Genomic DNA, 26,613 nt, shown 5'->3' on the forward strand with positions numbered 1-26,613 from the left:
TTGTTGATGCCAGCATACAGGAGATCTGGGCATTAGAACCCGCCATCTCTGGAGTTCTTAAGATTTTCTGTAGTAATGAGTGTTATTGTCTGGTGAGCGGTAAGACTCTTTCAAACAAGGGTGCTCCAGAGTGTAGGTGCCAGTATAGGGGAAATGGTATCTGTTAAGTGCACTCCCCTATCCGCTGACTCTACTAGTAATGGACCACATAACTTGTCAGAGGGGAGCCTTCTCTTTCATATAAGAGTGCCCCTGATTTTAATGAAGCTTGGATAGGAGAAATAGTTCTCCATCCATGGACTTCATAATAGTTTCTGCAGTGCAGGTTTGTTCTCTGGTGATCACACATGATTGGTTCTCGTTTCGTCCCCTGCAGTGCTTAGGATGAGGCTCACTCACCCTTACTGCCCTACGTTTCAGATTTCAGTGTAATAGTATGTGGTGCTTATAAGCAAACTATTCTTTCTATACATTGTAATACAACACAACCATATAATTGTCAACGCTTGCTCTGTACTCCATAAACACTGCACATATCCCACCAACATACTTCCTACTCTTGCCCAAAGACATCTGGGATATTTGTCAAAGCTTGGAGATAGATAACATTGTGAGAAGTAAAGAACTAACCAATTGCCTCTAACTTACATTTCACAGGCTGTGTTTGAAAAATGAAGTTAGGAGCTGATTAGTTGGTACTTGATCTGTCACAATTTTATCTCTCTCCAAGCTTTGATAAATACCCCTCATTGTCTCCCCACATTATCTTCTCCCTCTCAGTTCTTGCATGTCTTTCAGTGTTTCCTTTCATTCTCAGCTCTCACCTGCAGCAATTACATTCCTCTAGTAGGTTTTCTACGAAATACTTGGATTTAAATCTGTTAATTCTATTATGTTAGTGGCTCTTTCTTGTTTCCATATGTAAACATATCTTAAATGAAACAAATTGGATGTATGAAGTTTGTATCATGCTGAGGTGCATCTGACATGGCAATCTGCCTGTATATGTGTGCCAGGAGGCTCTTTGACTTCTTGCTTGTTTCCATTCCAGTCCATCAGTATAGTGCCAATGGCACTTGTGGTCTAGCTCTCACTAATACAAGTGGACAGGTCATGGCCTTCCAAAAATCAGACAACTGATCTCCTGATTCTCTGAGCATTCTTATATTTGGATTAGATTGGCTAATTCAGAGCGATAAGGTGGTCAGACCCCAGACAATCGCAGCTAAAAATGAGTGGTAATCAGGTCACTCATATAAAACTCTGGGGCAGATGTATGAAGCTCTGGAAAGTGATAAACAACCAACCAATCTGCTCCCAACTTCCATGTCACGGGCTGTGTTTGAAAAATAACAGTTGGGAGCTGATTGGTTGGTTGTTTATCACTTCCCAGAGCTTAGTACATCTGCCCCATTATCTTTTATTAAACCATTTTTCCAGATGAAAAACACAGACATAGAATTTGACAGGAGAAAATAATCTTTGCCCTTCTAGTCGGCCCCTTTTTTTTGGTAACCTCAATCCTATTTTATCTCTAATTCTTTGTAAGGATAAAATTACTGCCACCATAATAGAAATTATATGATGATAGTAGTAACATGTACGCCTCGTGCACAGATATGATGATGATGATGATCTCCATCATCAGTTTTTTCCCCAGAAAATTTTTCCAGCGGTTGGCATCAAGAAGTAGCCGGGTGGGGGCCTTTGCACTAATAAAATGTTATAATAAACACTGACCTTATAATGATTTAAACTTGAAATAACATTTTAGACATTAATGCTCCTCTTCTTATTGGAGGCCCAGTCATCTGATTATGAAGAAGCTGCAAAGTCTGTAGGATCTGGTCCTTTTTATACAGCTCCCAGATACTGTCCCCACTTGCAGGCTCCCAAAGTACCGGGTGGTAAGCTGTTACTTGCCGGGTGGTGCATCCGCAAAAACAGCCTTGGGGAAAACACTGATAATAGAAATCTGTCTGCCTCCTGCACAGATGATGATGATGATGATGATAACATGTTTGCCTTGTGCACAGATATGATGATAATAGTAACATGTCTGCCTTGTGCACAGATGATATGATGATGGTAATAGTTAACATGTCTGCCTCCTGCACAGATGATATGATGATGATAATAGTAACATGTCTGCCTTGTGCACAGATGATATGATGATGATGATAGTAGTAACATGTCTGCCTTGTGCACAGATATGATGATAATAGTAACGTGTCTGCCTTGTGCACAGATGATATGATGATGATAATAGTAACGTGTCTGCCTTGTGCACAGATGATATGATGGTAGTAGTAACATGTCTGCCTCTTGCACAGATGATATGATGATGATGATGATAATAGTAACATGTCTGCCTTGTGCACAGATGATATGATGATGATGATGATAATAGTAACATGACTGCCTCCTGCACAGATGATATGATGATAATAGTAACATGTCTGCCGTCTACACAGATTGTTATGATCATAGTAGTAACATGTCTGCCTTGTGCACAGATGATATGATGATGATAGTAGTAACATGTCTGCCTTGTGCACAGATATGATGATAATAGTAACATGTCTGCCTTGTGCACAGATGATATGATGATGACAGTAACATGTCTGCCTCCTGCAGAGATGATATGATGATGATAATAGTAACGTGTCTGCTTTGTGCACAGATATGATGATGATAGTAGTTAACATGTCTGCCTCCTGCACAGATGATATGATGATGATAATAGTAACATGTCTGCCTTGTGCACTGATGATATGATGATGATAGTAGTAACATGTCTGCCTTGTGCACAGATGATATGATGATGATAATAGTAACATGTCTGCCTTGTGCACAGATGATATGATGATGATAATAGTAACATGTCTGCCTTGTGCACAGATGATATGATGATGATAATAGTAACATGTCTGCCTTGTGCACAGATGATATGATGATGATAGTAACATGTCTGCCTTGTGCACAGATGATATGATGATGATAATAGTAACATGTCTGATATGATGATGATAGTAGTAACATGTCTGCCTTGTGCACAGATGATATGATGATAATAGTAACATGTCTGCCTTGTTCACAGATGATATGATGATGATAATAGTAACATGTCTGATATGATGATGATAGTAGTAACATGTCTGCCTTGTGCACAGATGATATGATGATAATAGTAACATGTCTGCCTTGTTCACAGATGATATGATGATGATAGTAGTAACGTGTCTGCCTTGTGCACAGATGATATGATGATGATAATAGTAACGTGTCTGCCTTGTGCACAGATATGATGATAATAGTAACATGTCTGCCTTGTGCACAGATGATATGATGATGATAATAGTAACATGTCTGCCTTGTGCACAGATGATATGATGATGATAATAGTAACATGTCTGCCTTGTGCACAGATGGTATGATGATGATAATAGTAACATGTCTGCGTTGTGCACAGATGATATAATGATGATAGTAGTAACATGTCTGCCTTGTGCACAGATGATATGATGATAATAGTAACATGTCTGCCTTGTTCACAGATATGATGATGATAGTAGTAACGTGTCTGCCTTGTGCACAGATATGATGATGATGATAGTAGTAACATGTCTGCCTTGTGCACAGATATGATGATAATAGTAACGTGTCTGCCTTGTGCACAGATGATATGATGATGATATTAGTAACGTGTCTGCCTTGTGCACAGATATGATGATAATAGTAACATGTCTGCCTTGTGCACAGATGATATGATAGTAGTAACTTGTCTGCCTTGTGCACAGATGATATGATGATGATAGTAACATGTCTGCCTCCTGCAGACATGATATGATGATAATAGTAACATGTCTGCCTTGTGCACAGATGATATGATGATGATAATAGTAACATGTCTGCCTTGTGCACAGATATGATGATAATAGTAACATGTCTGCCTTGTTCACAGATGATATGATGATGATAATAGTAATGTGTCTGCCTTGTGCACAGATGATATGATGATGATAGTAGTAACATGTCTGCCTTGTGCACAGATGATATGATGATGATAGTAACATGTCTGCCTTGTGCACAGATGATATGATGATAATAGTAACATGTCTGCCTTGTGCACAGATGATATGATGATGATAATAGTAACATGTCTGCCTTGTGCACAGATGATATGATGATGATAATAGTAACATGTCTGCCTTGTGCACAGATGATATGATGATGATAATAGTAACATGTCTGCCTTGTGCACAGATGATATGATGATAATAGTAACATGTCTGCCTTGTGCACAGATGATATGATGATGATAATAGTAACGTGTCTGCCTTGTGCACAGATGATATGATGATGATAGTAGTAACCTGTCTGCCTTGTGCACAGATGATATGATAGTAGTAACATGTCTGCCTTGTGCACAGATGATATGATGATGATGATAATAGTAACATGTCTGCCTTGTGCACAGATGTTATGATGATGATAGTAGTTAACATGTCTGCCTCCTGCACAGATGATATGATGATGATAATAGTAACATGTCTGCCTTGTGCACAGATATGATGATAATAGTAACATGTCTGCCTTGTGCACAGATGATATGATGATGATGATAACAGTAACGTGTCTGCCTTGTGCACAGATGATATGATGATAGTAGTAACATGACTGCCTCCTGCACAGATGATATGATGATAGTAGTAACATGACTGCCTTGTACATAGATGATATGATGATGATAATATTAACATGTCTGCCTTGTGCACAGATGTTATGATGATGATAGTAGTTAACGTGTCTGCCTCTTGCACAGATGATATGATGATGATGATAATAGTAACATGTCTGCCTTGTGCACAGATATGATGATAATAGTAACATGTCTGCCTTGTGCACAGATGATATGATGATGATAATAGTAACGTGTCTGCATGTGCACAGATGATATGATGGTAGTAGTAACGTGTCTGCCTCTTGCACAGATGATATGATGATGATGATAGTAGTTAACGTGTCTGCCTCTTGCACAGATGATATGATGATGATGATAATAGTAACATGTCTGCCTTGTGCACAGATATGATGATAATAGTAACATGTCTGCCTTGTGCACAGATGATATGATGATGATGATGATAGTAACATGACTGCCTCCTGCACAGATGATATGATGATAATAGTAACATGTCTGCCTCCTGCACAGATTGCTATGATGATAATAGTAACATGACTGCCTCCTGCACAGATTGCTATGATGATAGTAGTAACATGTGTGTCTTGTGCACAGATGATATGATGATGATAATAGTAACGTGTCTGCCTTGTGCACAGATGATATGATGATGATGTTAGTAACGTGTCTGCCTTGTGCACAGATATGATGATAATAGTAACATGTCTGCCTTGTGCACAGATGATATGATAGTAGTAACTTGTCTGCCTTGTGCACAGATGATAAGATGATGATAATAGTAACCTGTCTGCCTTGTGCACAGATGATATGATGATGATAGTAACATGTCTGCCTCCTGCAGAGATGATATGATGATAATAGTAACATGTCTGCCTTGTGCACAGATGATATGATGATGATAATAGTAACATGTCTGCCTTGTGCACAGATGATATGATGATGATAGTAGTAACATGTCTGCCTTGTGCACAGATGATATGATGATAATAGTAACATGTCTGCCTTGTTCACAGATGATATGATGATGATAGTAGTAACGTGTCTGCCTTGTGCACAGATGATATGATGATGATAATAGTAGCGTGTCTGCCTTGTGCACAGATATGATGATAATAGTAACATGTCTGCCTTGTGCACAGATGATATGATAGTAGTAACTTGTCTGCCTTGTGCACAGATGATATGATGATAATAGTAGTAACATGTCAGCCTTGTGCACAGATGATATGATGATGATAATAGTAACATGTCTGCCTTGTGCACAGATGATATGATGATGATAATAGTAACATGTCTGCCTTGTGCACAGATGATATGATGATGATAATAGTAACATGTCTGCCTTGTGCACAGATGATATGATGATGATAGTAGTAACATGTCTGCCTTGTGCACAGATGATATGATGATAATAGTAACATGTCTGCCTTGTGCACAGATGATATGATGATGATAATAGTAACATGTCTGCCTTGTGCACAGATGATATGATGATGATAATAGTAACATGTCTGCCTTGTGCACAGATGATATGATGATGATAGTAGTAAGATGTCTGCCTTGTGCACAGATATGATGATAATAGTAACATGTCTGCCATGTTCACAGATGATATGATGATGATAATAGTAACATGTCTGCCTTGTGCACAGATGATATGATGATGATAATAGTAACATGTCTGCCTTGTGCACAGATGATATGATGATGAAAATAGTAACATGTCTGCCTTGTGCACAGATGATATGATGATGATAGTAGTAACATGTCTGCCTTGTGCACAGATATGATGATAATAGTAACGTGTCTGCCTTGTGCACAGATGATATGATGATGATGTTAGTAACGTGTCTGCCTTGTGCACAGATATGATGATAATAGTAACATGTCTGCCTTGTGCACAGATGATATGATAGTAGTAACTTGTCTGCCTTGTGCACAGATGATAAGATGATGATAATAGTAACCTGTCTGCCTTGTGCACAGATGATATGATGATGATAGTAGTAACATGTCTGCCTTGTGCACAGATGATATGATGATGATAGTAACATGTCTGCCTCCTGCAGAGATGATATGATGATAATAGTAACATGTCTGCCTTGTGCACAGATGATATGATGATGATAATAGTAACATGTCTGCCTTGTGCACAGATGATATGATGATGATAATCGTAACCTGTCTGCCTTGTGCACAGATGATATGATAGTAGTAACTTGTCTGCCTTGAGCACAGATGATATGATGATGATGATAATAGTAACATGTCTACCTTGTGCACAGATGATATGATGATGATGATAATAGTAACGTGTCTGCCTTGTGCACAGATGATATGATGATAGTAGTAACATGTCTGCCTCTTGCACAGATGAGATGATGATGATGATGATGATGATAATAGTAACATGTCTGCCTTGTGCACAGATTATATGATGATGATGATAGTAGTAACATGTCTGCCTTGTGCACAGATGATATGATGATGATAATAGTAACATGTCTGCCTTGTGCACAGATGATATGATGATGATAATCGTAACCTGTCTGCCTTGTGCACAGATGATATGATGATGATAATAGTAACGTGTCTGCCTTGTGCACAGATGATATGATTATGATAATAGTAACGTGTCTGCCTTGTGCGCAGATATGATGATGATAATAGTAACGTGTCTGCCTTGTGCACAGATGATATGATTATGATAATAGTAACGTGTCTGCCTCCTGCACAGTACTTGCCATTATTCCCTTACTACTGCAACTCCATTTCAAGTTTCTCCTTTCAGGCATTTCAACCTGAATAACACTAAGCAGGCAGCTTTCCTTTTAACCCTAGTTGGTGTTTTTATATTCATAGACACTACAGTATTTGCAGCAGAATGCTAAAGACAGAGCTGAACTCACTACCAGTAGTGCAGCTTCTGGCAGCCTTACAATCCCTTCCAGCTCATCCAAGATCTCCATACAGGAACTGGAGGAGCTGCGCAGGCAACTGGGAAGTGTAACTGCTTCAACGGCCAGTGGGCCACAGGTAATGTATAGCTATGAGATCCTCATGTCATCTTACACCCTACACCTATTGGTTCAGTTAGCAGTGGTAGAGCTATGTGCTCTTCACAAGTGTTTATACCATTTGTTTTCACTGCACTTCTAACAGCCTGTAGAGGTTCTGCGGAAACATCTCAGAGAGAAACTGAACAAGAAGAATGATGGACAGCACATCCCTGTGTTCCCACCATGGGTGTATGAGCGATCTGCACTGACAGGGGACTTCTTTTCTCTCTCCAGCATAAGCTCAGATGTCATCGTGCCAATAGGTATGTGTGTCTGCTAATGATATACACACTGTGATTATAATATTAAAATTGCTACTTTTATAAAGTAAAATATATTTAATGTTCTTACAATTGGTAAATGCATATAAAGGAATATGCTGATTACCAGTGTGTATTAAACACTGTATCCTAAAGTTTTCATAGATCCGTTTTATTTCTCCCCTCACACAGGGACCCTCCCGCTACCTGCTCAGGAGGCAGCTATAGTTGAGGACTTACTTTACGTTCTAGTTGGAGTTGATGGACAATATATTAATGCCCAGTCCCTAGTGGGACATCAGACACGCTCCTTTTCAGTGGACCCAAACCTGGATATGTCTATAAGGGAACTTGTGAACAGAATCTTGCCTGTGGCTGCGAGCTACTCCACTGTGACCAGGTAATAAACCTTCATGACCGCTTACTGTAATAGTGCAAATTATAATGTAATGAGCTCTTACTATACAGTCTTTCTTCTTAACATTGATTTTGTTGCAGTCAACTGGGCTTCCTAATAACTCCAACATCAGATAATGCATCTTAGGAGATCTCAAACATCCCAAGTATAAATAATTTTTTCCTAGAATAGCACATTCGATAATTGGTCAGATTGAGAGGCCTAATATAGAAATGTATGACTGTGTCTTCTTCTGTTTGAAATCTTGTCTGTTAGTTTTCATAATTCAGTTGTCAATTCTATTTAAACAGAAAATAAATCCACATTTTTACATTAATTATATATATATATATATATATATATATATATATATAATTAATGTCTGTACTATTAATAACATAATGAGAGGACATTGTCTCGTCCCCAAAAAGTCCTGTTTGAGCGCTCAAACAGGTCACTTTTCGGTCATATCTGCTTGTCATCTCAGAGGGCTGCAAGTAGAAATGTCCGCTCCAGCGGCTGTACGCGCCCGAATGGAGCAGTAAATGAATTGCTCCGTCGGCGCCATCTAGTGGCCGCCAGATGGCAATACACTTGAATTTCCCTCATAGAGGTGATTTATATACTGCCAGCATATTCTGTTGCACTTTACAGTTGGGAACAAAACAGTAATAAAATAAGACTGGGTAATAACAGACAAAGAGGTAAGAGGGCCATGCTTGCACACTTACAGTCTATAGGATATAGTCTAAGTGAATAATATACATTTTAGAACTCCAGAGTTTATACTAAACTAAATTTGCACACCATGTTTTATTGTAGAACTGTAAGAGCTGGTGTTTCTTTAGCAGGTTTTAATGCTAGTGACAATGCATGCCAGGCATAAACATGTTCTAATTGTGTTTGTTACTACAGTTTTTATTGGCATTTGGAGGTCCGTGTTAAGAATATCAGTAAAATGCATGTAATAAACAGTATTAGGCATATTCTAGTGCTGTAGTTTGCCATGTTAGGGGGGAGGTCTTCTCTATGAAGCAGGCAGCCTTACTAGTCAGTGGTTAATTCATACCCAAAGGAACGTGAGGAGCTGCACGGCAGCATTGTAAATTCTGTCCCACCTAATACATCCTCACCTCTGCTACTCTCCAGATTCATTGAGGAAAAATCTTCTTTTGAGTATGGCCAAGTGAACCATGCCCTAAGTGCCGCTATGAGAATGCTGGTGAAGGAGTACATGATCCTTATTACACAGCTGGAGCACCTTCAGCGCCAGGGTTTGCTCTCCTTGCAAAAGCTGTGGTTCTACATTCAGCCCCCACTCAGGACGATGGAAGTATTGGCATCTCTCGGTAAGTGGTTGTGATGACAGAGATTCATTTGTCTGTTATGAGATTAGCTTGGCTATGTATTGTCTTGTAAAGTGGGTACATGGTCGTCACTGTAATAAGTAGCTGTAATGTAAAACAGGACATCCATTTGTTAAATCTGAAATACCATCTAATTCAGAGACTGTTTATGCCTTGATATAAAATATGCTTTATTATTTTATTGATTAGTACTTTTGTGGCAAAGGAATTGGTATACCGTCACAGATTAAGCATAATCAAGCATGGTGTGAGGCATGGCGCTGTTGCTCATATCAGAACTGTCTTTTGCCGTTTTATCCAGATTAGCATACAGTCACACACATGACGATGCATGAGATGCCAGCATCAGTAGTCTGTGTACCCTTGCATTGTACTTTTGTCACATTAGTGATGCAAATAAGATGCATAAATCTCTGGCAGGACTCTTAGAATGAATAACTTGAACTCTGGTGCACACACTGTATCAGCCCAATCCCACTCCTAGAATCCTGCCCAATCAGGTATGATAATAATAAAATATAATACAATTAGGAGAAGATCAAAGGCGGGACACACAGGTTAATTAAACAGGTTGGTGATAACAAACCAAATAGTCCAAAACCAAGGGAATATGCGCTGTCTCAGGATGACTCCACATCGTAGAATGGAATATATACAAAAAATGAGAAGAAAAATAAAACACATGTGAAGTACTGATAAATCAAATAAATCTGTTCCCCTTGTGTTTGAAAAGTACATGATGGTGGGGTTAGAGCCTCTATAGTCCATAGTCTCATATCACACAAGGAAATTCATCAAAAAACAGCAATATTTTATTCCAAATAAAAAGTATTAAAAAATCTATGGAATGATTTAACGGCGTTGGTGCTGTGATCAGTAGGCATCCATAAGGACGATTACAGAGACTTGGACTTTGGAGGTATGCAGTGGTCCCCATTCGGATTTAGGTCCGGACCTTTCTTTCTGTAATGCGATACCATTGCATATTTTCCCTGTTTAAACTGTATTGCTGGAATTTTTTCTAAAATCATTCCATATATTTTTTATACTTTTTATTTGGAATAAAATATTGCTGTTTTATGATGAATCTCCTTGTGTGATATGCGATGGACTAATTACAAGTATAAAGAAACCTTTATGTGTGGATCCCAACCATCTGATATGTGAGTTGGGTATGCTTCTTATCGTTTATTTTGCATGATTTTATCTTTTCCAAAGAGACCTATATGTGCCTTTTGTATGTGAGTTTTTGGCACACTACAATTTTAAAAGATTTTGTTGGCGAGGCCCTTTTCTTCCTGTTTAGTGTACATCTTGGACTATAGAGGCTCTAACCCCACCATCATCTACTTTTCAAACACAAGGGGGACAGATTTATTTGATTTTTCAGTACTTCACATTTGTGTTTTATTTTTCATATTTTTTGTATATATAATCCATTCTACGACGTGGAGTCATCCTGAGACAGAGAAAGGAGTTGCTTTGACAGATTTTGGAATATTCCCATGGTTTTGGACTATTTGGTTTGTTATCACCAACCTGTGTGATTGACCTGTGTGTATCGCCTTTGATCTTCTCCTAATTGTATTATATTTTAGGACTCTTAGCGCGGCTAAGTCGCAAAGTCTGTGGTGCACCAAGCAGGGCTATTTGGTGCAATTTGATGATAACTGCATGTGGGCACATCCCGTATATATGTACAGTATTCTTAATTTGTACAGACACTGTTATTAATGTCACAGCATTTTCTGCGTAGTTCTTTCCTCACTGTGTAGCTGGATGAAAGCAGGGATTTTAAGTTGAACCATTTCCTAAAACCATGTATGACACCTATATTATGGCTCAGCCAAGGAAGCTTTGTACTACGTTATTACAAAATAAGCCCTGACGTGAAGTTGTTCCCTTGGATGCGCCATTGCTGTAATGCTCCCACACTTCTCTGATCTGTGTTCTTACATTACTGTACTTCTTTCAATCAAATCCCTTTCCCAGGGGAGAGGCAATGACACCTGCGGGTGCATTGTGAATTTGTTTTTTACTTAACTCCACCCAAAATTATTATTTTTTAGCTAATGAGACTGGGAAGATGGGTATATTATGTTCAGCCTATAGATATCATACTAGTACATTGATTTATTATTTTCATTAATTATTGTTAAAATTAATGCTTTGCTTAATCAACCATAGACATGTACTAGTAGATTATAGCAATAAATCATATTTACTGTTCTGTGTGCACTACATTTATTAACATTGCATTTGGGTGCAATCTTTCTAGTGTGACTACAGGTGCGTATCCACTAGCAGACTGTGAAACGATTGAACTATTACGACATTGCATGATTACAATCGTTTCACAGCGTGTGTTGTGCCTACACTGATAGATCAGTCGTTCAGTGTAGGCACCCTCCCTCACCCCCAAACATGGCCAATCTGTCGTTCTCGCTCAATCGCTTTGTTTAATCTGGTAGTGAATACCAGCCTTTAGACAATGAAACATAGTGTCTAGTTGCTTTGGTTTGCTGTAAATTGCAACTAGATGGTATATGACTGTTTACCTTAGCTTTCACTATACCTTACAAAAGTGTACAGATAAATGGTTAAGCAAAATTATTATTTTATCTTTGTCTCTCAGCCAGTTCATTGGATAAAGGTGAGTGTCTAGGTGGAGCCACCCTCAGTCTCCTGCATGACAGAACATTTGGTTATACAGGAGATACTCAGGCCCAGGAGCTATGTCTTTATTTGACAAAGGCAGCCAGTGCCCCATACTTTGAGATCCTGGAGAGGTGGATTTATGGGGGAATCGTCAACGATCCTTACAGGTAAAATCTTTCTTCCTGGAAGGGCTGATAAGTCACCAGTTTTATCAGTAAATGTTGTGCTCAACTAAGTTGGACTTCAGATGACACATGCTTGGGTCCCTACACAATCATCTATAATGAGCAAAGTCCATTCTACTAATATATGATTGGACAGGATGAAAAATATTTCAGCTATTGACCTCTTTGGCCTATGTGTGTAATCACGGGTGCATATGAGGTGTAGGCTTGCCATCTGTTCATTCACCCACCCACTGAAAAACTATCTGTCCAATATAATCTACCATGTTTTAAATCAGGATGACCAGCAGTCGGGATGAACCACTGTATCCCCACATGTGGCCATCTTTAGCCTTTGGTCAGGTAAACCTAGAGGACAACAAACCTAAAGCCCAAAAACATGTAATTTCTCCTATGATAACAGGGCAAAGTGTAAATAAATCCACGTCACCATTAATATCAAAGTCTGAATAGTACAAAGCTAAATGTCTTAAATCTGCTTAACGAAGTCTATACAGCAGTCTGTCTATCCTATTTATCAGACCAAATTCATCAGACCGATACTTGGACACCCAAGGCATCTCACACTTCTCTTATGTACGTACCGTTTTACATTTTACTCTCTTCTCCCATACAAAGTAATATAGCAATAGCTCATTGTTGCAGGCTCTAAAGCAAAAATAGCAAGATACCATATCATAGAGCTTGTACCGCATTTGACAGCAGTCTTTTGTTACAAAAGGATAATACTGTATGCGGCAAAAATATTCCTCGACCTAGCCAACCAATTAAAGAGCTCATTGCTGATAGAGGTGGAGGATAGTGATTCTGATCTAGAAAGGGATTCACCGGATAATAAATGACTGTAGTTTTCAATTGAAGAAACCCAGGGAAAGTTACATTTGAATAATGCGGACAGTTTATTATTGGAATCTATATACATACAGAGAAAATAGGCAGTCAGTATCTGTAGAAAAGTATAAGCATTATGCAAAGAGTAATTTTAATTTGGTTGTGAAACTTCCTCGGATATCATTGCTTTCTCTGCCTGTATGCTGACATCCTCCATAGTAGCTAGAATGGCCCCTTGGCTACATTTCTGGACAGTAGACTCACAGTCCTAAGCTGGGTACACATTAGACAATATGTTTTCTGATCCCACGGATCGGACCGACATACCGGGCACATTGTCTGGTATGTACCCACTATGCACGCTACCAGAGGTCGTTCATCGGGTAGTTCCACCAGCCTACATGCACTGCCAATGGAGCGACCCAGCTGCCGATGCCGGCAAGGTTGCTGGTGAACGATATATCGGGTGGTCTTTCACCAGCTCTTGTAGGGTGTACTGCCCACCCGATATATTGTTCATTGGCACCATCAGGTGTCACATTGGCAGGTCGCTAATTGTGTACCCAGCCTTAGTGTAGTTGGACTAACTTTCCTTGTGAAGGGAATTCTTTATTTGGAGAAAAGCTAGATGCAATGATGCACAAATCTATGTGGGAAAATCAAATTGTTTGCCTCAAGTTAACAAGAGTTTTTTTTTTTCCCAATTTCCTGCTTCAAATCAGCAATTTAGATATGCAAGAAGCAATAAACTTAGGAGAAACACCTTGTCTATTCTTTAGACAACCTTTTTGAGCCTACAAGATGAAGGCCCCCATTTATTGGAATCTGTATGTAATACCTGGCGCCTGGATCCCGACAGGGTTAACATACTGACACTTGGTGGTCGGTATGCTAACCCTCCGTCCATGGTGCCTGAACCCAAACCCCCCCCCCCCCCCTTTCCCCCAGTGCCTAAACCTAACCGCCCCATCCCTGCACCCTAAACCTAACCCTCTCCCCTTAGTGCCTAACCCTCCCACCCCACCCCGCTACTTTCCTTCGGCATCACGGCAGTCGAGATGCCAGCGCCGGGATTCTGACCGGCGTGTGTATTCTGGAGCCTGTAAGGTAAGCACTGGCATCCCGACCGCCGGGATGCCGAACGCATACCCATTTATTAATGATCTCCATTTCAATGCGATCTGGGCATGACATTACCGCCCATGATCGCACTGCAATATGCGTATCATCCGGCACATGCAGGGACACTGGCTCTGACAGGAGCTCGTCCCTATAATGTGCCCAGAGAGCTGCCCGGGACTGCTGCGCATGCACACTGACTGCACATGCACAGCTGCCCTTGCCGGGGAGGATACCAGAGGAACCCTGCGCCGGCTAATCATGCTAACATCTTCTTCTGGTGGTAAATTTGGCAGCATCGCATGCCCCATAGTAACCTATGGGGGTTGCGGCTGCCAGCGGGAATGGAGGGATGACAGCAGGTATCTGAGAAACCTGCTGTAGTCCCTCCTTCATACATCCCAGGGAAACTTAATTTCTTCACAATTCATGAGGGGACACAGGCTTACACCATTGGTACAGGGTGAACAGGAGGAGTCAGGGCACCAAATAGTTAAGCTTCTTTTCCCAGCAGCCCTGGCTCCTCCTCCTCCCCCTCCCACCTTATATCCTGACCCCAGGCAGGGCAGTTCAGTTTTGTGCCCTGTAGGAGCAAGGCACATGTATTTTTTACTATATGTGGGCAAAGCATGTAGCAAGGCACATGTATTTCTTTACTGTAAGTGGGCAGCGCTTGGCGTCCCATAGGACACCCACACTCCAGCGCTGGCGAGCGTGTCAGTGTCCTCGGCCGGTCCACCAGCACACACCGGGGAGCCGCAGCCGGATGCCGGGGAAGTAGCACAGACAGGATTGTTGAGCATTAACTGCCCATTGATACAGCATTAAATGTTTCTGTGTGCATGTTTCTACTTCAGGGTCCATAGGGGGTCCACAGGGTTGACCTTGGGGTATAGGTTGGGAACCAAATCCGGGCACCACGCAGTTAAAGCTTTTAGCTCCCAGGATGCACTTGGGTCCACTCTCCCTATAACCCCACCCCCAGCCAGAGGCACCTCAGTTTAAGTTGTGCCCGGCCGGAGTCGGGTCACCGTTTAGTGCAGTGGGGAGCTGATTAACAGCCCCTAAGCTTTATTTTTTCTAAGTACAGAGTTTTTTATTTTTACTTTGGACTTTCAGAGCGGCAGCGTCGGACTGTCCATAGGACGTCTAAGCTGCCGCTCCGTCACCCCGCCGGTGCTGAGACGCCAGTACAGATGTGGAGATCTCAGCGGGACCCCAGAGTCTGTACTAGCCGGACTCTGCGGGCGCCCAGGACTGCTGCCGGATCTACGGGGAGCAGGTAAGGTCGCGGATCACCGCTTGCGTTGATCCGCGCATTTAATATGCAGTCCTGTGCCTCCGGTCTCCGGGGACAGACTGGAGGCGCCGGCAGTGGCGGCGGGCCCCCCATACCCCGTGTGTCCACTAGACCACCAGGGACTTACTGATCGGCGCTGGGAGCCGGCGTCCCGGGAGGTTAATAGCCGGCCAGGGGAGGAAGCTTTCCCTGTTACAGCGGCTCCTCCCCTCAGCTCAGCGCGCCTTTCAGTATGTATAGTCTGGCGTCGCTGAGCTGCTTCCTCCGCGGGCCACGCTTCTTCTGAGGTCTCCAGCAGCCATTTTCTTGTGGTGCAGCAGCAGAGCTCCGGAGATGGCAGTGAGTCCAGTCCCCCTGCGTACCTCACCATCAGGTCAGTGTACACAGCGCTGTAGCCTTCCCAGACACTGAATCTGGGTAAGTTGAATGCAGTGTAATAGTGCAGTATATTATATGACATGTTTATGTATATATGTATATATCTGCATGGTATGTGACTTATGCTAGTGCTGACTGTCTGTATTTAATTCTCTCACCTGTCAGTGTATATCTATCCCTTTTCCTTATCTGCCCTAATACAGCTGTACTTAGGGTGGTTCTGAGACCTCACATTTATATACTCGTTGATATTTGTGAGGTTTGTCACATACTGTTGCGTGCTGCACGTTGCCACATTTTCGTTGGAACTGTGTGTTGCATACGCTGAAAATGGGTCCCTGCGGCTAAGCGGTCCCAGGACCAGTATAGCACTGCTTGATATTTCCGCCAAGATTGGTCAGATATGTTTGACCAGGAGATAGAGCGTTATACTGCACCCATTTTTGCTATCCTGCAAGTCATGTGCTGCAGGTGTTAGTGCGGAGGATTTGTTTCATAAAGGGTTCTGTGTGTGGCGTCATCTGGTGCCGGCCCCTTTCACGACCCCCTTGGGAGGTTTGTTTTCTCGGGATCCTCTCAATTGCGGATCGCCGGGTGGGCCCCATTGTTGTACCTCACCTGGGCTGTTACTTCACCATAATGCCCTTTTCATCTCAGGGTATCTCGCAGTTTCTTGCACTCTTCCCCTGTGACACAGACTACTGCTCCCTGCAGGGGGTTTTCGCAGTATATGAAATCCCCCTGGTGCCACCATAGTCTGTCATTCCCCTTGCAGGGATTCCCACAGCCACCCTGGGTGGATGTCGTTTTCTACGAAACGCAAATTGGCGTGGTTGACGCCCTGTGGTTACTGGTTACTTCCCAGTTGGCTCTGCGTGAACTGGATACTGTTTTGGGCTCTTTCCCTCTTACACGGGGGGAAGCCTATTTCAAGTATTATTATCCCTGCTTTGGGCTGGTGGCAGGTCCATTCTGGTTAGAGTGAATGTTGACCTGCACCTGTATCATACACCCTCAGTATTGCGTGCCTTCTGGTTCCCTGTTGCTGACTAGCGGGGGGATCGCATGGCGGGACTCTGGCTGTTGTCAGTTATGAGGTATTACAACTGTGTTTGGCCTCCTGTCCCAAATTCCCTGAGGGTCATCACGAGCCCCTCATGGGGTGGATGGGCGTGTTACTCGTCAGATTACAGACGTTACTATGCATCCCATTCCTGCGTGGTCGGATTCTTCTGATCCGTAGGTGGTAACTCTGCCTGAAATCAGTATACTCGCTTTCAGGGGTTGTTACCCATCCTACCATGGCTATAGCATGGTTGGTTAATACTATTGCATACTGAGCTGATGCATTCGTAATGTTTTTTCCCCACCAACACGTCTGGGGTTCAAATGTATTTGGTCGCTCATGTAATATATGCAGTTGTCATAGGTGGACATGCCTATATTGGATACCAGTCTCCTAACTTTCAGAGTTCCGGCTGCGACGGTATCCTCCGTAATACCCTATGGCTGCGCTCTGGGAATGCAGAGGTGCAGATACCATCTATAGGGTAGATCTTGTTGGGTCCTGACCTTGACAGTGGCAGTACAAATTTCCCACCTTCAGCTATGCCCACTACAGGGCCTCAGACTAAGTCTATTAAGTCTTTTTGTCCTCTGGGTCAGCCTAAAGGTCTGTTTCTTCAACCGAGCAGGCCTGGACTGCCAGCCGATCCTGCTTCTGAACCTACGGATATATCGTCAGCATGACGAGACAGGCCTACCACTGGGAGATGGCGATTTTCTCAGTTTGCCCGGTACTAGTGTCTAGTTGCCGCGGCTACATGGGTAGGAGGGTACGCCCTCTCTTTGCTCAGGCGGCCTATTTCCATGTGATGGTACGCAGGCCCTTATTCGGACCCGAACAGGGCTTTACGAATCCAGAAAGCTATACAGTTGTTGGGGTAAGCGGAGCTAATTGGGCCATCCCCACTTTCTCAGCGAGGGACTGGTTGTTCTGCTTTCTTTCTGGTGCGGTGGCTGAATGGTCCCCTTTGGCCTATTCTCTGTCTCAATTCCCTGAACCAGTTCCTAAAGCTACCTGGGCTCAGGAGGCAATCCCTATGCTCCATCTTACTATGTTTGGAACCTGGGGACTTTATGGTATCACTGGATATACAGGACGCGTGCCTACGGGCACTTACAGAGACCTTGCCTCAGCATGGACTGAGGTTTGCTGTATCACAGCACTTACGGTTTTCGGGCTCTGCCTGTTGGGACTGTTCTCAGCCCCACAGGGGTTTACCAGCGTTTTGGATTTTCTGACAGTTCTTCTGTTCAGTATATCCCAATGCTCCTGTACCTGCATGGCCTCCTGCTCTTAGCAGGATCACCGGGGTACTTTACAGCCGGGTCAGGTTGACTGTGGCTTCTTCAGGGTGCAGAAGTTTAATCAATGGGGAAAAAGTCCTCCCTGCATCCCTCTCTGGGTATTCTTCACCTAGGAGCCCTGCTGGATTCTCAGAATCTGAGAATTCTTCTGGCGTAAGACGGCATCTCCACTCTTCCATTAGGAGTACATGGATGTCTGCGCAGTCGACATATGTCTTTGCACTCTGGGATGCATGGTCCACTATTCAGTGTCTGCCTTTGGAAGGGTGGAATGGGCTTAGTTCCATTCCAGGCCTTTCCATAATTGGCTTATCTCCAGATGGAACAAGTTTTTTTCTGTCTGTCCCTTTTCGGGTGACTATGACCATCTCGTCCAGGGTATTCTTTGCTAAGGACAGTGTCTGGTTCGCATCCATTTCAGTGCAATTGGATGTCTGTCGATTCCACCCTGTCAATTAACTTGTTGGAACTTTAGCCTGTCTTGGGCCTTCACTCTGGCATAGCCCTTGTTTCCTGGTGAACCTGAAAAAGTTCAGTCCGACAGGGTCAGAACAGTGGCTTCCTTTTTAGCAATATTGTTCGTTGGGTGGCAATGTCAGGTATGTCATACATTCGGACATTGTCTGAGGGTCTCCTCCCGACCATCTCGACAGTGTTCATTTCAGGTGCTCTCCATTGGGAAGCGGGAGTCCTCAGCCGTTACGACGTGCATCCCGGGGACTAGTCTCTTCCCCAAGAGAGGTTTCATCTCCTGGTGAGCAGGGGGGGGGGGCCCTCCTGAGGTGACACTCATGGCCTTCTGACTCTATCACGCTATGGTGTTACAGTCCAACTCTGGGGATTCTGAAGCAACCTTCAGTGACTCTTTGGCGGTGAAGGGGTTCTTCCAATTTGCGTACCTGTGTTCTCCAGTCTCCATTCTTCCTCGAGGGAAGTGTTTCAATCGAGACAGAGATGCTTTCCTGCTGGTGGCTCCTGATAGCCCCAGATGTCAGGGGTACTTGGTTTTTCGGAGTCTCTCCATCGATACTCCATTCCTGATGCTTCACTACCCAGACCTGTTGTCTCAGGGTCCTGGGGTTTGCCTTGGACCTGGGTCGTTTGTCTTTGACTACGTCCCTACAGTGGTCTTACGGCTTCCATGGCTTTGTCATCGTTGGAATGATTGGAGCACATGGATCAGCTTTTGCTGGGACCTACCACAAACTGTGGCAGCCATAATTCTTATGGTATTATACCTATCGATACGATCCTCTGCTGTCCAGGATTTCCAGATATTCTGGCATTCCTTCCGGCTGGCTTGGGTTTCACCCTCGGCCTGGCCTTCCTGACAGTGCAGATCTCTACACTGTCAGTATGATTAGGTTATGGAATTGCTCCGCTCTGATATCCAGTTCATCCTTTGGAGTGTTTTCTGGATTATGCCTCCATTTGTCCTCCCTAGGGACTCCTTGGGAGTTAGGAGTGGTTCTTCGTTAACCCCGGGGAAAGTTAATGGAACCGCTGGTTGTGATAGCCATTACATGGTCTATTGCTTTGGCTTTCTCTCTTTCTATCAGGGAGTTTATATCAACCAGGTGAGTGTCGGAATTGGGAGCGTTCTCATGTGGCTCCCTCTTCTGGAGGGCATCTTGTCAGGGTGTGAGTTGCTCTCACCCTGTGTTTCTTCTTAGTGATTTTCAGGTTCCATATTATTCTGGAACTTATGGTGCGGCCATTCAGTCCCCAGTCCTCTCGGCTGGTGTGGCCTCATTGACTGTGGTCCGGCCTCTGTGGATTTATGTGATCCATTCAAGTTCCTGACGGAAATCGGACTCCTTATTGGTGGTCTGAGATTTCTGGTTTTAACAGGAAAGGATGGCCGGCCTATGGCCATATGTTGGCTGGACGGCCTCGTATGTCTTCTTCAGGGGCCTACCCATGGGTAGGCCTTTCTGTTGTTGCTGCTTGTTTTTTCTCGGGCCATGTAACCCTCGTGGGTGGCTCGCTGTGGCGCCTTGGCTGTTTTGCCTTGCTAGGTGGCCACGTGGTCTTCTGTCCACACCTTTTTAAGGTTCTAGGCATTGTTTTTCTTTGCCTCTCAGGATGCTTCCTTTTTGGCGGCGGATTCTCCTCTCAGCACAGGAGCGTCCCCTCCCTTGGTTGAACTGCTTTGGGACATCCCCAAGGTCAACCCTGTGGACCCCCTATGGACCCTGAAGTAGAAAACAAGAGATATGGTAAGAACTTACCTTTGTTATCTCTGTTTCTACGAAGTCCATAGGGTCCACAGGGCGCCCGCCCTGATGCACCTGGCTTCAAATGGGCTGTGTGACTGGTCACCGGTTTTCCGTCTCCCATTTCTGTGAGTATGGTTATCGAGTGTTCCAGTTTTCTCTCTTTTTTTCTCCTCCTCCGGCCTTTGGCTACTTACAAACTGAGGTGCCTCTGGCTGGGGGTGGGGTTATAGGGAGAGTGGACCCAAGTGCATCCTGGGAGCTAAAAGCTTTAACTGCGTGGTGCCCGGATTTGGTTCCCAACCTATACCCCAAGGTCAACCCTGTGGACCCTATGGACTTCGTAGAAACAGAGATAACAAAGGTAAGTTCTTACCATATCTCTTGTTATTTGTGTTTAGGAGTACATTTTATGTTTCAGTTTCCTCTGACCGTTTAGTAAATCACTCGTTTGTAAAGCCCCGCTTACTGTGGGGTGAGGCCATATTCATTGCACTCCCCCCCCCCCCCCCCCCTCCCCCCTTTGATTGCACACAGGAGTTTTCCTAACTGGTGTGTGGGGACTGCCCTGGATTGCTTATCAGGTTCTACAAGGGCAAAGCATCCAGGGATGTGGGTGCTTCAGTATTGTGTAACTGCAGGACTTGTACCACTGTACTTTCTCCTCAGGCTCCGTATCCAGTGATTCGCAGAAGTTTCAGTCAGCCATGACTAGTGCTACGTCACAGTCTAAATAGTGTTGCGTTCCTGTTCGGTAATTGGAAGTTCCTCAGCTTATTGGGACACTATGTCTAATATTTTCAGACCTATGTCTATCCCATATCGCAGCGAATGTAGCTATTCTTAGCTTCAAGGTTACTGAGGCCCACGGCCACACCACCCTGAATGCGCCCGATTTCATCTGATCTCTGAAGCTAAACAGGGTCAGGTTAGTACTTGGACCATCTGGGAATACTTCGCTTTTCATGCTTCAGTACACTGTTTCTGCATTCCCGCCTTTTGCGCAGAGTGTGGACCTTCTACGGAGGGCTTGCCCTAATGGGCACCTCCGGGTTTCTAAGCTCCTCGCCTCCTTCAATTCTCTACCTGCTGCAGACCGGGCATAATGAGCCTTCTCCTCAGGGAATGCTCACTTGGCCCGCCTAATCAAGATCGCTGCCCTTCCTAGTACAAATACTGCATCACTTGGGATCCTTCGGTCAGGACAATGGAACTTTCCTCAAAAACGTCTTAAATTCTGCAGACGCTATCGCACATCCAGTCCTGACTTCTGCTTATGTAGCTAAAGCCATTGGAGGTTGGACGGATGCTTTTTAGGAGAGCCTCAGCTGCGTCAGGTGAAAACATCAGAGGGTGGCCTCTTATCTTGAAGAGGCGCCATAGCTACTGGTGTCCTGACTTTTGGTGGCGGTTAGGCAAAAAAAAGGGGTCTCCCTCTCCAGGGCACCCCTAGCCTAGGCTGATGGCCCGGGGCTATCCCCGCCACTCCTGGGCGGTGGGTGGCGGGTTGATTGTGTGAATGTGTAAAAATAGAAGTGATAAAACATTCTTTCCAGTAGAACTGCAGGTCCCAGCAAGCCTCCTTCGCATGCTGGTACTTCTTGGAGAACCACAAGTACCAGCATGCGGGGCATTAAGGGCCCACTGGGACTTGTAGTTCACCTGTAAAGAAATGTTGAAAGAAACACACACACCTTACACAGTATAATTTTAATACATACATACATACACACTCACACATACTCACATATTACCTCCAGTGGTCCCCTTGTCCAGTAGGCATCCATGGGTTAAAATAAGAAAACGAAAAACTCGACCATCGCATTAAGGAATAATCATTCTAACCAGAATGATTACTCCTTCCCGAATGAAATGTACAGACTCTGCTTCCTCCTTTGAAGCTCCGTATTTGTGCGTTCATTGGCTGAGAGGTCAGGCCCCGCCTCTCAGCCAATGAACGGCTCCTCCATTGTACTCAATGGTGGGAGCCGCAGGATAAACTTTACAATTGGTCCTATCAGGATTTTTCTCCTTCATCCACTAGGGGACACTGGAGGACTTCAAGACAGTAGGGTATAGACAGTGCTGAGTGGAGCTGGCACTTTAAATTTAAATGAAGTGTGACTAGCTCCTCCCCTCTATACCCCGCTATAGGCCAGTATTAGTTTGTGCCCGAGTGGGAGCAGGTAACAAAAAAAGGATTTCTCCTGCTAGGGCTAGGATAGGTTTTTTAAAAAAAAAAAAGAATTCCTAATCTGAGGACGAGGACAGACGGGCAGTAACTGCAACTGCCTGTCTGCTACACGGGACGCTGCCGGAGGGGACCCACTCGCAAGTGCTTGCACTTCGCCTGGGGTCCCCGACACCTGAGACCTCAGTCTTCAGGGGGGGGCCACATGCCGCTGCATGCAGCGCGCATTGCAGACCCCCCAGTCAGAGCCAGCCGCCGGCAGCAGCAGCAGGAAGCCTCTAAGCCTCAGCATCTCCCTGTTAGTACAGCTGGCTCCCTGATTAGCAGGGAAGCCAGCTTAGCGGGATCAGAGACGGCTTCACATTCCACAGAGACGCACCGACGGCAGCGCAGCCACCAGCGCGTCTGTGTCAGTACAGCTGGCTCCCTGATTAGCAGGGAGCCGGCTTAGTGCTATCAGAGGTGGCCTCACAGACCCCCCACAGAGTGCGCTGACGGCGGTACAGCCTCAGCGCGTCTCTATCATTACAGCTGGCTCCCTGATTAGCAGGGAAGCCGGCTTAGCGCTACAGAGGTGGCTTCCTGTATGTTTTCCCGGCATTAGGCGGCTCAGCAATACTGCACTAAGGCAGTATATATATATATATAACAGTTATACTGGGTACACGCGCCAGTTTATAATAACGGCGCTAGAATGCAGGGGGCGGAGCTTAGCTCCGACTTCCTCCTCCTGCCTCCCATCAGCCCCAGCGTGTCACTGCATGCAGTTTGCTGGCGGCCATTACAGGGAGCGGCAGCGCTGGACAGCCTACACGGACCTGTATGTATCACAGCAGGGGTTTAGGCTGATGTAGACAGAGAGCATAGTTGATCTTTGCCTGGCACTCTGGCACTGCTAGGAGCGCTGTGGTGGGCAAGTGTGACTGTCTCCAATCTCTCTGTACCCCAGTGTACTGTTTTTCTTACCCTGTCACTTAACCTCTTTGTGTTTTGTGTGTTGTCTGTATGTAGCATGACTGGCAGGTCTAAGGCTTCGCAAAAGTTATTTACCTGCAAAAAGTGTGGAGTAAAATTTACACAGGGACAGTCATCTACCTCCAGATTGTGTGACTGTTGTTATACGGATCAGCAATCTGCAGAGATGTCAGAACCACCGTCTTGGACGCAGGTTACATCTGTTATGTCCTCTCTCTCGGCTGAACTAGAGGCTTCTCGCAGAGAAGTAGAGGCTTATAGGTCAGCTGCTACAGAGGAACCAGCATGGGCGAGATCCCTAGCTGTTTCTATGGAGGGGATTTCCAAAGCCATGACAATGGCGTCCTCTCCGCAGGTCTCTAAAAAGAGATTGTTACCCTCAGTCCTCCATTGGGATGACCCAGAAGAGGAGGAGGAGGATATGCCCGAATTAGAAGAGGGTGAATATGCCCCAGATTCACCTAAAGAGCCTCTGGAGTCTGATCCTGAACAGGTATCAGAGGGAATAGAAGCCTTAATTGCTGCAATACGACATGTATTGCACATACAGGAAGAGGACTCAGGTCCTGCAAAGCAGTCTTTCTTTCTTAAGAAACAAAGACAAGCTATGGCTTTTCCTATATCGGAAGAGCTGGATTCCCTTCTAACGACAGCCTGGGAACATCCAGATAAAAAGTTTCAGATGTCCCGGCGTTTATTATCTTTTTACCCTTTTCCAGCAGATAATAGAAAGGCTTGTGAAACTCCCCCTATGGTAGATTCATCTGTATCGCGATTGTCAAAAAAGACTACGCTCCCTGTTCCTGGAGTCACGTCTTTAAAGGACCCGTCCGATCGGAGACTGGAGAGCACTCTTAAGTCCATTTACACCGCTGCAGGGGTGACTCTTCGTCCAGCGATAGTTAGCTGCTGGACTAACAAGGCTATCGATATTTGGGCTAAGCAATTGGCGGATGGAATGAAGGATCAACTACCTATGGAGGAAGTCATTCCGTTAGCAGAACATATAGGTGAAGCGGCAGCTTACCTTGGGGGAGCGTCTAAGGATGTTTGTTCTATTGCCTCCAGAACTTCAGCTCTGGCAATTTCAGCACGGCAGGCGCTGTGGCTCAAAACTTGGCAGGCTGACGCGGAATCCAAAAAGGCTGTGGAAGCACTTCCTTTCACTGGACATGTACTATTCGGGGCAGAACTAGATAAATGGATATCTCAGGCTACTGGAGGTAAATCCACTTTTCTACCGTCTGCAGCTCCTCCACCTAGACGATCTTACTCAGGACCTTCGTTTCGGTCCTTTCGGGCCCCGGGTCGTTCACGTGGTCGTTTCAGAGGATCATCAACGTCTCGTGGTACCAGAGGTCGGGGTAGAACCGCAGCCACCAGAGGCTCGAGTCTACAGGAAGTTAAGTCCACTTCTAAACCCAGTGAATGACGGACTTCCCTCTCACCTGGGGGACCCCAGAGTGGGAGCGCGTCTTCGTGACTTCAGAGAGGTCTGGATGGAAACCTGTGCGGACACTTGGGTCCGAGATATAATAATTTGGTGCTACAACCTACATTTCCAACTGCAACCCCCGAATCGTTTTTTTACCACAGGTTTGCCAGTTTCCAACGACAGAAGTGTGGTCTTAGAGAAAGCAATAGACAGGCTTCTGTCCATGAAAGTGGTAATCCAAGTCCCCAGTCATCAGAGGGGAAAAGGATTTTACTCCAGTCTTTTTGTCGTTCCGAAGCCGGACGGCTCGGCAGACCCATTCTAAACTTAAAGGATCTCAATCCATACTTACGGATCTTCCGGTTCAAGATGGAGTCTCTTCAGTCGGTAATTGCAGGCTTGGAGGAGGGCGAGTTCATGGTATCTCTAGATATCAAGGACGCCTACCTGTACATTCCCATTTGGCCACCTCACCAGGTTTTCCTGAGATTCGCAGTACGGGATTCACATCTCCAGTTTCAGGCCTTGCCCTTCGGCTTATCTTCGGCCCCACGGGTATTCACAAAGGTTATGGCTGTGATGATGAGTCTCCTTCGGAAACAAGGAATCACTATTATTCCGTACCTGGACGACCTACTCCTGAAGGCGAATTCCAAGGATCAACTATTACAGGACATCACCGTGACACACAACCTCCTCATTCGGATTCTGAATATTCCCAAATCGCATCTGCAACCGACACAGAGATTGCAGTTTCTAGGAATGATCATGGACACCGTGTCTCAACGGGTGTTCCTTCCCCAGGACAAGATAACTTCCATTCAGGAGATGGTGAGGTTGGTCCTTCGATCTACTATCACAATGGTCGGGATCTCTTCACAAGAGAGTCCGGTTACAACCCAAGACTCGGATTTCCCTACTGTGGTGGCTAAACTCAGTTCACCTTACGGAGGGAAAGAGATTCGGGGAGTGGGATTGGACGCTTCTTACCACGGATGCAAGTCTAAGAGGCTGGGGGGCAGTAATTCTAGAGCATCACTTCCAGGGACGCTGGACAGCACAGGAAACGAGTCTTCCAATCAACATATTGGAATTAAGAGCAGTTTTCTATGCATTACGGACAGCAGCTCACTTTCTGAGGGGCCGAGCAGTCAGGGTCCAGTCCGA

The 26,613-nt window shown here is 44.6% G+C and overlaps 2 protein-coding genes across 2 annotated transcripts in view; both read left to right on the forward strand.

Moving 5' to 3' along the window:
* Positions 1-26,613, forward strand: part of TUBGCP2 (tubulin gamma complex component 2) — a 68,064-nt gene that overhangs the window by 28,539 nt on the left and 12,912 nt on the right. Inside the window, exons 4-8 of the mRNA XM_088474976.1 lie at positions 7,568-7,741; positions 7,868-8,027; positions 8,217-8,424; positions 9,571-9,770; positions 12,424-12,613. Coding sequence (XP_088331102.1) covers positions 7,568-7,741; positions 7,868-8,027; positions 8,217-8,424; positions 9,571-9,770; positions 12,424-12,613 — 932 coding nt within the window. The remainder of the gene's footprint in view (positions 1-7,567; positions 7,742-7,867; positions 8,028-8,216; positions 8,425-9,570; positions 9,771-12,423; positions 12,614-26,613) is intronic.
* LOC148521574 (lamina-associated polypeptide 2-like) lies at positions 12,911-25,947 on the forward strand. Its single transcript, XM_088474994.1, has 2 exons — positions 12,911-12,973; positions 24,505-25,947. The coding sequence occupies exons 1-2, from the start codon at positions 12,911-12,913 to the stop codon at positions 25,441-25,443; spliced, it is 1,002 nt and encodes a 333-aa protein (XP_088331120.1). The 3' UTR covers positions 25,444-25,947.

This window comes from Taudactylus pleione, unplaced genomic scaffold (genome assembly GCF_031769625.1).
Source record: "Taudactylus pleione unplaced genomic scaffold, aTauple2 ptg000157l, whole genome shotgun sequence".
In the NCBI taxonomy this organism is placed as follows: domain Eukaryota; kingdom Metazoa; phylum Chordata; class Amphibia; order Anura; family Myobatrachidae; genus Taudactylus; species Taudactylus pleione.

Bases quoted from the DNA above. Each gene is read 5' to 3' on its own strand.
- LOC148521574 (XM_088474994.1), top strand. From the start codon at position 12,911: ATGACCAGCAGTCGGGATGAACCACTGTATCCCCACATGTGGCCATCT. The intron at 12,974-24,504 runs GTAAACCTAGAG...GATCCTGAACAG, and splicing joins CATCTTTAGCCTTTGGTCAG to GTATCAGAGGGAATAGAAGC.